Here is an 11,318-nt window from a genome sequence, read left to right on the forward strand (position 1 = left end):
GTGTTTTCACTTTCAAGTACTGATTGCCCTGAATAACATAATCAGCATTGGAAGATCAGAAGCTTCTTCCTCTTCAAACTTAGAAAACATTATCTGGGAGTAATAGCCAAGATGCATTAAATGGCTGACTGGCTTTGCTAGGGACATTACTTTCATGAGATATGAAAAGCTTCAGCTGATGCCTGAAGTAAATTCATTCCTCAGAGAAGGTCCAATAAGCCTCTTTAATCCATCACACATGCCCCAGCTGGATCACAAGATAAACTGGTATGTTACTTGATTCAAATCCACAAAAAGCTTACCCATCCATGCAAAGCTCATCCCTCCAGAGCTTGCAGCCTACCTCCCCTCCCTTTCCCTTGTAACACACTTTCCATCTCTCCAGAATGAAGCTGATAGTCAGTTCTGATTCATTTTTATGCTAATAGATGTCAAGGTCATTCCCCCCCCTCACATATGGACGACACCAGTATGACTCCACATACACCTTTTTACTTTGCCTACTGAGACATAAAACTGCAAGTATTACCCACAGGAAAACTCATTTACCTGTGATTTAGCCCCTGGAGTCATAGGCACGCTGAAGTTATTCAAGTCCCAGATGAAAATTTCAGAATCACTTGCTCCAGAAGCCAAGAGGTTACTCTATAGGAAAAAGAAAAGCTCAGCCAAGTTTCACAGGGAAAGAGGACAGATGTTTTTTAAAACTAAATGTAAGCAAAAAATCCAAAAACTTTCTGAAGTCAGATGACAGATGCATTTCTCAGCCTTTGGTAGACACAAAGATACTAACTGGATTATAACCAGCACATTCCTGACCTTCCTGCCTTCAGCTGAGCCATGGTACAGACCTGTTTAAAATCAGTCTAGCAAGCTATGGGTGCAGGTGGTGTTACTCATCATGAATCTCTGCCACAAGCCCAGAAGCTGCTGTCTCTGTCCAACTAAACATTCACCCTGCATCCCAGTACCAAAGATGTTTCTTCTGAGAAGATGCAGGATTCTCATGAGAGTCTGCAGACAACTATGAATTTGCCTTAGTGATACCCTAAGAGCTTGTGTGTTCTGTTCAGTATTCACTTATGTTGCAGTTCCTTCAAATGTGATAAGCCCCACTGAATTAGACACCGTGTGAACACACAAATTCTGATTTCAAATGTGTCTAACATGTAACAGTATTACAAGTCATGTTTTTACAGAGAGGTGGGAGACTTGATCAAGGTCACAGGGGAAGTCAATTGCAAAGCTGTGAACAGAACCCAGATTTGAGTCCTAAGTCAGTCCTTTGCCACAACTACCATGCTTCCTTCAAGTTAAAAAACGCTCCTTAGGGAAACCCACTTATTTTTAATATGGAGGTTGATGTTCACTTGGTTGTATCTTAATGTAGCATACCTGGAAAGGGTTGAGGTCAAGAGCTCGAACAGGACCTGAATGCTTCTCTGTCTGCCCAATGACAGGCTCACTCTTTGATGCCAAGATGTGTTGCACGCTGTACATTGTCAACACACCATTATCCCCTCCACCAATGATCACTCCAGAGGACTCTGGGGACCCATTACCAAAGTTACCCCAGATCAGCTTATGAAACCTAAAAAAGAAGAAGATAAAGCTGGTACAGGCCACAATATTTGGTGGAAGTCAAGACACCCTTTGCAATACTGAAAACCACATACATGTTCAAACCTATCAAACATAACTATCAGTCTGCACCTTAAATAACAACTGTTTTGCTTTGCAGATGACTGTGGCTCTTATGCAAGAGAAAACCTTTCAAGGTTTTTCAAAGGGAACTGACAAAGGAAGAGGTAGTCTATCTCTCTGAGTTTGTTTTTTCTATAATTTTCTCCCCCTTGCCTCTCTACACCACAAAGGTTTAGGATGTCATGTGATTCAGTGTGATATGTGACTCTCCTCTAATCTACACTACATAGAAAATAAGATTACAGGACTATATGCTTTCTTTTCTAGAACTATTATGTGAAAAACATGTTTACTGACTGTAAAAGCTGAGGAACAAATCAAGGCTGTGTTTTGCATTTGGTGCAAAAGTCACTCACACTCATAAGCCTAAGAAATTGAGTTTCTTTTAAAAAAATAGATGAGTTTCACTCTGCCTCTAGTCTCTTTAATGCAAATCCTTAGCCCCATCAGATTCACATGATATAAAATGAATCTCCTGAGTACCATATAAATGCTTTCAGACTTCTAGAATGATCTAACTGCTGCTGTAGTTTTATACTATTTGTGTCAACAAAAATGTTCAGTTCTTGAAGACAGAGGTCATCTTATCCAAAGATCACTTCATATCCACAAAATGATCTCCTCCCCCCATTTCTTGTGCCAGAAAAGCCCTTTTCAGTTCCACTCATTGATACATCAGCATGACCCTCTAGCACCTGTTTGAGGCAGGAAGTGCTCCTTTCTGCTTCATGTCCAGAGAGGGATCCCTGAAGTCAACCTCAAATATCTCCAAGGTGGCATTTGTACTGAAGGATGCATCGAGCTGTCGGGCAGATGTTCCTAGCAGAAGTAAAAGGGCAAAACAAGTGGATACTTTTTTTTTTCCTAAGAGCACAAGACAAAAAAAAAGAACAATGCTCTGGAACCTATTCCTGATAGTGGACACAAACTTGGCTATGCCTGCTTCAGGAGACAGCTTGTCTGTATACTTCAGAAAGAGCCACCAGCAATTATGACAAACACTGAAACAAATCAGAACTTCTTCAAGAAATTCTGCACACCAGGATCACTGTTACATAAATATCTTTCTCTCTTGGGATAAATAGAATTCATACACCCTCTTCCAAGCAGCCACAGCTTCTGATATTAAGTCCTTATCTAAATTACAAATGCAACCAGATCATGAAACCTGGTACAAGTATGATCCCAAATAGTTCTGTAACTGATCTTCAACCACAACTGTACATCTTGATCAAACCTTCTGAACATGGTCTACAGCAAAACTTGTTCAACCTTAGCCAACATTCCCCAGTGACCCACAGAGAGCTAGCAGTCTTACAGTGGTGGCGTCTTTCCTTCTCCCTTGCTTACAGAATAAAAGCTAAAAATAGATTTAGCGTTGCCTAACAGGACACTGCCAGGCAAATAGTTCCCTGTTACCACAGAGGAGAGCTGAAACTGCCTATGGCATGGACAGTGCCCAGGAGACTATTAAAAAGCAGCACAAATTTCAAAACTATGCTCTTTCTAATCTAAAGTAGACTGAAGCCAAGATCTTCAGTCCAACCAAAATGTGTCCTTTTTAGAGAAACATAAAATAAGTTTGTCTATGCCAAACATGGTAATGTTGCTTTTAAGGCAACAGCTGAACTTTTGTGACTTTCATCCCTGAAAAAAAATGGCAGCATTGCACAAGCCAGGCAAGAGACAGAGCTGACTAGCTCTCATATTGGACAGACAACCCAAGGCCTTGCTTCTAGAGACACTAAACTCACCCACTGCCAGTGAACAGGCAGACTCTGTCCTTCAGCAAACAAACAAACAGTAGTGAATAAAGAGTAATATCATGAAAATGCAAATTTAACTTTTCACAGAAATACTGAAAATTGAATGATAATCAAAAGATGGAACTTAAGGGAGAAGATGTTTCTATTATTTAATTATCAAACACCATGATAATACATGAAGACCAAAGCAGTAAAAGTGACTTTAAATGGGAATTATTAGAACTAACTATTTTTCCCCAGATATACCCAGCAAGTAACCTTGTTATCATTTTTATAGCAAGCAGGTGTCAGAGTTCATATTGACTTCATTTGAAGCCAGATCAAAATAGCCATGTATTCACCCTTTGAAAAAAAATGACTGGCCTGTAAGGTGCAAAGTGGCCCTGCTTTGCCAAATAATTCTCTACAAGTCACTTAAAAACCCCAGATGTTAATGCTGTAACATTTTTGGTGTATTGCTTTTAAGTTTTCCAGAGATTATTAAGGTGAGAATCGCTGACAGTGTTAGTTAACTTGTACTCCTACTTCTATTCCCACAAATTATGAAGACTTTTACCTGCTGCTAGATAAATGGGGTGGTTGTTTGCTGGACTCCAAGCCTGGACAGCTGTTCGCTCAATTTCCTTTAGCTTCATTTTCTATGCTCTAGAAGAAATTTAACACAGTGGTTAGAATAGCCTGATAAAGGCAACACAAAAATAGTCACACCAGTAACACAGCATCCCCCTTACGAAGCTGTTGAGTAAACAAATTAACTCTTGACAGTTACTTGTCACCTCCTGAGCTAGCAAACAGGTTGCACAGGAATAAATTAGGGTATTTCAGAATTAATAAAAAAAGATCAACAAACAATGTCAGCTGTCTCATCACATATTTTCTTTCATATATAGCTCGCTTTATTATCTACTGATTACAGGAGACTTTCAGTAAAAGGATGGTGATCTAAATTAAACAACATATGCAAGTCTTCAGCCCAGACTGATTTAAATCAGGCAGAAATTAAGTTAAACAAATATATTTACAAAGCACCAGTTGCTCTCTCTGAACAAACTGAAGCCAGTATATGCATAGGCAAAACGGGAGGAAAAGGAACCTGCGGGCAGGCTAAATTCCAAGCTGAAAAGTGATTTGGACACACAAAACAAAGTGCAATGCTATCACATGCCAATTCAGTTTATGTACTTTGTTCCTTAGAGAAGTGAAAGGAAAAAAGTTAATTTGATATTCTGCTTGAGTTTGTAAATGGTAGAAGGTGAGGAGAAGCTATCCAGAAGTAAATACTGGGTTTCAATCTTGGCTCTGACAACAATTATTTCTATTTACTCTGGAAAGATCAACTGACACCTATAAAATGGGAACACAACTTCTGTATGTTACTGGCAAGAGATTAGCTGGGCAATAACGTAGCAGGACAGTTGAAAGTCAAACAACAGGCAATCAACAGGCTGCAAAACTGAATAGAAATACAAATTATTGGCCAATGTAGGATCCTGTTGCACCCAGCACCTCTCCATTCCAGACCATGCTCTGTTTTCTAGGCATGCCAGTAGCATAAATGACACATGGACATACAAGTCATAGGCTAGGAGGGTCACTCTCATAAGCAGTTCCTAAACCTTTTGAGCTTGGCTGCAGTGCAGTCTTTTAGCTCTAGCTAAACAGAGCTGCTAACTATGCACTCAGATGATATCACACTGAATAAAGTAAAACTGACAGCAGGCAGTACAGTAAAACACTATGCACCTCTCCAGCTTACAGTGATTAATCTCGCCTGGTTCTGGGGGTACTGGTAGATAGCAGGCTGAACATGAGCCAGCAGTGTGCCTTGGTACCCAAGAGAGTCAATGGCATCCTAGCCTGTATCAGAAACAGTGTGGCCAGTAGGAAAAGGGAGGTTATTATTCCCCTGTACTCAACACTGGTCAGGCCACACCTTGAGTACTGTGTCCAGTTCTGGGCTCCTCAATTCAATATGTTGAGATACTGGAATGTGTCCAAAGAAGGATGACAAAGCTGGTGAGAGGCCTGGAGCACAAGCCCTATGAGGAGAAGCTGGGGGAGCTGGGGTTGTTTAGCCTGGAGGAGACTCAGGAGTGACCTCATTGCTGTCTACAACTACCTGAAGGGAGGTTGTAGTGAGGTGAGGCAACCAGCAACAGAACAAGGGGACACAGTCTCAAGTTGTGCCTGGGGAGTTATAGGCTGGATGTTAGGAGGAAGTTCTTCACAGAGAGTGATTTGCCACTGGAATGGGCTGCCCAGGGAGGTGGTGGAGTCACTGTCCCTGGAGGTGTTCAAGAAAAGACTGGATGAGGCACTTAGTGCCATGGTCTAGTTGATTGGATAGGACTGGGTGATAGGTTGGACTGGATGAGCTTGGAGGTCTCTTCCAACCTGGCTAATTCTATGGTTACCAGAGCTACGAGTCCATGCTTCAGAGTTTGGCTGTTTATTTGTAAGCAAGTTCATAAATGTTGCTTGCTGTGGCCAGCTCACTGTTTGGCCAAACCACCAAAAAAAACCCCAAACAAACCAGTTTTGAAAAGGCCTCCTGTCATCTTATGGCTTAGATGAAGCTATAGCCTCTTAAGGCCCACACACAAAAGGAAATCTGGTCAGTGTTCCTTCTTGGGCTTCAATCTTGACACTTTTAAGGATTTCTTCTCCATCACCAATGAGAAGCTAAGGGCATCCTCTCTCCTCCTCATGCACTATCAGGACTATCTGTTTGATTAGAATTTATTAGTCTGCAGTAGTATCTCCAAAACTCAAAGTGCCTACCACAATTTTTACATTAACTTTATTCCAACTTTGCTCAGGCCCACAGCAATCTGAAGATTACTTTTAAGACAGGTGTAACTATTTCCTCAAGCAGTCCAGGAACAGGTGTAGAAAGGTCATCTCCTCATTACCTTAACAGACCTCTAAAGCTTACTTTCCTATCTTCCAGCACAGACTTTGCAGAATACTTATTAGGGCTCCACTACATTCTCTCTGCCAAGGTGTTACAGTGCCTTCTCATTTGGCTCCCATACCAGTGCAAGAACACTCTTCAGGTCTCCTCTCTTCAATAAAATATTCCCAGGAGGAATCAGGTGACACTGCTAGCAACAGCCTACTGCACAAAGCACCACTTCACTGATGTGGAGGAGCAGGACAGATGGCAAGTTCCTTACCAGTCCCCTTTTGCTTCTTCCTTCTACAATTACAATACATCAATTGCAGGAGCTGGCTGGAACTATAGGTCTGTTTCTTGCCTTTTGAGGGCAAATCACCTGCAAGCATTCAAAGGCCTTTTCTCTAGTACGTTAACTAGTAAGAAAGCAATGAAGAGTGCAACCATCACAAACTCACCCAGGTGAATGGTACAAGCTCCCACTCTTTACCCTCTATGCTGGGCTAACTGCAAGGCTGGCATAAATTGCATTTAACACACAAAGAAAGACAGGCCACAAAAAAAATATGCAGAATTGCACTGATCAGTTGTCCAGCTTTTCTTGTCATTTTGCATAAGAAAGTCAATGCACTGTTCTCTTTTCACAAACTTAAGTCAGGAGAGAACATGAAGGTAAAGTGTCTTGCCTGTGATAACTCACCCAGACATAGGAAAGCAAACAAGGCACCAAGGCACCTGTTAGAGTGGCTCCATAGCAACAGAAAAAAAGGTAGAAGCACTGGATCATAAGAACTGAACAGGTACACTGTCCTCAAGGAAAAGCAGTGGTAGTGCAAACAGACTTGAGAAGGCCTACAGGAGATGAATAAGGATGTACTAAAGAGATGGCGCGATGGCTTCTATCAGTTCATCTCTACTGTAGCTGAGATTCTACAGGGATGCAGGAAAACTTCCTCTTTGAATCAGTGGGCTGAATCTGGAAGCTAAAAAAAAGCCTGAGTTGCATTCTTAGAGAAGCAATCTTTCTACCTATGTCTGCACCCAGGACAGTGCTCATGATCCTTAAAGCAAGAAAAAACCCTTCTTCAGTAACCTCTTGTGGCTGCCTGAGAAAAACGCCTAAGTATTTGACTTCTCACAGGAGAACTTTTAGGGAGAGATTGCCTCCTGCTGTCATCTCCCAAAACAGCGCCTAGGACTATTGAGAAAGCTCACGCTTTTCTCAGGATCTCTAATTAATTAATCAAGACAATTCCTCCTCCTTCTACAGACATCCGATTATGAATATAACATATTAGCGAACCTCAGCCCCAATGGGAGTCACAGAAGCAGCATTTCCCTACTGCCTCCCCCAGACATGGTTTCCTACGCGGTGCCCTTAAAAGGTGACGCTACATGCCAAACAAAACCCAGCGAGTCATTGAGTCGCCACCACGGGAAATGAAAAACACACAGCTGAAGAGTGAAAAGTAAAAGCACATGCTCTCAGACCACGATGGACTGAACAGGTAATGCTGATAAGGGCAAAAATTCCTCACCTACAGTAACTTCAAATACTTGTGGCTCAGAATGCATCCTAAAAGACTGCTGGGGTAGTTATGTATCGGCTAATTGACCCTCAAAGTTGTCACTGTCATGAAAATCACCTCTGGTATCACTTTTTGTAAGGCCTTCTGTCTCCTGCAACACCCAAATACTATCAATCAGAAATCCCCTCTTACTGATCTTCCCATTCCTCCTCCTACCTCCAGACACCCAACCATTCCTCTTTGGAGGGCTCCTGCTGACAGTGAACTTCCAGCACACCACACCAAGAGATGATAGCTTGATTCCCTTTACCTAAAGGTGAAACTTGGGCAAAACAGACTTCTCCAATGTCACCCAGCTGACAAGCAGCCACCCTAAGATTTGAATGAGGCCTCACAGCCATGACACAATGGTTAAGAGACAAATCGTCCTAGAGCCTCCACATCCCTGTCCGTTTAAAATCTCTGTACTGCCTCTTCCCTTTGTATTGTTTTGACCTTTTCGCATCTTCCCCTATAACCAGGCTGTTCTCGTAACTGCTTATTATAAACCCTGATTACAGAAGGTACAGAGAGACTAATCTCAGCTAATCGTTGGCGCTTGCAAGACAGGATTGCTGCAGGTTTGAGCTCAGCACATTCCTCCATGACAGCTCCCACGGTAAATAAAAACTTCTTGAGTTCTGAACACTTTCAAAAGCTAAGTGTCACAGCACTGTACAGACGGGAGTCCGTATACACGTATCTAGTCAGTTCGGGCCGCACAACAGTACTAAATCTATGCTAGTAAAAAAGCGGGTAAGTCTAGTAAGAAAGCACTGATCTCGTCCACAGACTGTCAGAAAACAGCCTGTCGGTTATACTAGAGGCCTCTCCGTAGCCCACGTCAAACAGCTTGATCTCCCCAGTCCCCCTCCTGCCGCTGCCCGGAGCCACGGGACCTGCGGTTGGAACCGGCACAGCGACACTGGGGCGGGCGGTGCAGCCAATCAGGCCGGGGCTCGGGGGCTCGGCCCCACATTGGCTCCTCCGCCCCTGCCCCCCCCGCCCGGTCAGAGGGCTGAGGGACGCGAGTGCCGAAGTAGAAGCAGCCGCTGGCGTCAGGCCGAACGGCACGGAGGCGGCGGGGTAAGAGAGAGGGGAGGCGGTCGGCGGCCCTTACCGGCTCGCTGCCCGTCCCCAACGCGCCGCCGACTCAAGCCCAACGGACTCCCGCAGCTAAGTCCTCACGACGGTGGCCGCCTAGAGCCGAAAAGCCTCCGCCCTCGAAGCGCCGCCCGCGCCGCGGGGGTCAGCACCCGCCGCCCGTCTCGCCTGCGCAGGCGCCAGATCCGCGGTTACAGCGACGGGTGGAGGCGATAGCGCAGGCGGGGAGCTAGAACCACCACCGAGGGTGCCGCAGTCGGTTCCCACAAAGGCTCCCTGCTACCGGCCTTCAGGTGTACCCCGAAAGTGTTGGAGGCTGCTTTCAAGTCTCTCCTGCCCGGGTTCGGGGTGTTTCTCAACCACAGCACCACGAACTGCTGACAAGCAGCCAGATCTCACCCAAGAAGCTGCTGAGCACAAATTTTGTTTTTAAGATGCTTGACTTTGCTCCATCCACTGGTCTAAAATGGTCCGTACTGTCTGCCAAGAACAGCACAGCAGGAGCTGAGGCCTGCTACCTCCAAAATCATCCCCCTCAGCTGGAGATTAAGCCTTTCTGAGAGAGCATGCACATCGTAAGGAAGCACAGTTTAAGAACATGTTTCCCTGAAAGCATTTTAGGAACCAGGGAAGAAAAGAGGGAAACTAAACCAAAAGGCAGAAGGGCCTAGACGTCCTTCTCTCAACTTTCTCCTATTTTGGGAAGATTTACTTAACACTACAAAATGCCATTTTTGTGGATTTAAGCCATATTCTTTTCTTCCTCCTGAAGAAAATTCTACTGGTTATATATAGACTGCTCATGAAACTCTCCAAGCTAACAGCAACAAACAGTGCTGGGGCAGGGCAGCTATGTGGTATGCAGTACAAGCTAGATGGGCAGGCCCCAACCTGCCTCTGCTACTGCTGCACTATTTCATGTACACAAAGATAAGGCAGCCATCACTGTCCTTTTATTTTAAACACTTAAACAACTCTCACAACATTGTATATCATACTGTCACATAACTGCTGTGGAATGGTTGTCCTTACTGAAGCATCTATAAGAAATGTTTCCCTGCATGATACTTTGTAACAGATCTGCATTTTAAGGTCTCCACAGCTCAAAAAAACACTTTAAAAAAAGCTTCTGGGGCAAAATATCACGGTAATTTAAAAGTAAGCACTTCTATAACTAGAAGAGGTGGTGGCCAACTTAAAGATGGGAGGGACACCATTTACACATATTTGCATATCCTAGCACTCAATCATGTACTTTCCTTGAACACACCCTCACAGAAACGCCTACCCAGAGGTCAAGCTAACTGGCCTTTAGCATCCAGTGTTAAAAGTCTTCATAGGTTAAGAAAAAAAAAAAAAAGGATCACTGTCTTCAAATAACTGCTTCTCTTAAAGCACAAAACTGAGTCATGACAGAGTACTGACAGCAGAAGACAGCATCCAGTTTATAGGAAGCATCCAGAAGAGGACAAGTCTTTAGATTTCTATGACGACCCAATTCTGCTGCTAAACAGCGGTGTCAAAGGCATAGCACAGAGTAGTTGAGAGAACTTTCACTGTAGATCAGTACTGAAGGTTATGTCTTCTCCAGCAACAAGAGGAGAAACTTAAGGGAAGAGTGGAGCTGAAAAAAAATCTAGGATCTTAACAAAATTGTCTGCATGACTTTCCCAAGGAAACTACTGATGAATTCATAGGACGCCCAGAAACAGTGGTTTGCTGCAAGATAGGCAAACTTCATGAGTCAGACAGAGCTCCTATATGGCCTGAGCTTATACACCAGGGCACGATTTATCTGATCACCTGTGCTATTGGACCAAAGCCCAGACACAGCATAACAAATTTGGACAGCATGGGACTTGCTTGTTAACCTCTTCACATTACTGTTGTCCATAGCTCTTCAGGCTGTACGCTGTAAGGCTCTGTGCGTCACTAGTGCTCCCTACTGGTTATGCAAGCTTCATGTAAGAGGATGCATACATCAGGAAGAGATCACAGCCAAATCCCAGCAAGGACAGTTAGTCACACGGTAAGAGACTCTCAAGCATTGGCGTTTGCCAGTCTGACTCTGCCTGTCATTTCACGTTAAACGACAACACGCTAGTTCAACTCCAAGCGGCACCTGCAGTAAACCACTTGGTAACAGGCAGTATCTGCTACATAAACCAGCTTAGCTAAGGAATGTTTGCAAACAAGGTACATAAACTAAGAGCAGTCCTAGGACTGCACTCAGAACTTTGCCCTACAGATACTAGCTTGTTTAGAAAAATGGCAATGGTC

At 43.8% G+C, this 11,318-nt stretch overlaps 1 protein-coding gene across 1 annotated transcript in view; it reads right to left on the reverse strand.

The window, feature by feature from the left end:
* Positions 1-11,274, reverse strand: part of SEC31B (SEC31 homolog B, COPII coat complex component) — a 40,107-nt gene extending 28,833 nt beyond the window's left edge. The window contains exons 1-5 of the mRNA XM_064144812.1: positions 9,055-11,274; positions 4,027-4,115; positions 2,400-2,523; positions 1,396-1,591; positions 550-645 (exon numbers count right to left, since the gene is read on the reverse strand). Coding sequence (XP_064000882.1) covers positions 550-645; positions 1,396-1,591; positions 2,400-2,523; positions 4,027-4,105 — 495 coding nt within the window. The 5' untranslated portion in view covers positions 4,106-4,115; positions 9,055-11,274. The remainder of the gene's footprint in view (positions 1-549; positions 646-1,395; positions 1,592-2,399; positions 2,524-4,026; positions 4,116-9,054) is intronic.
* Between the last annotated feature and the right edge of the window lie 44 nt (positions 11,275-11,318).

Source organism: Pogoniulus pusillus, chromosome 6, assembly GCF_015220805.1.
Source record: "Pogoniulus pusillus isolate bPogPus1 chromosome 6, bPogPus1.pri, whole genome shotgun sequence".
NCBI classification, from domain to species: Eukaryota; Metazoa; Chordata; class Aves; order Piciformes; family Lybiidae; genus Pogoniulus; species Pogoniulus pusillus.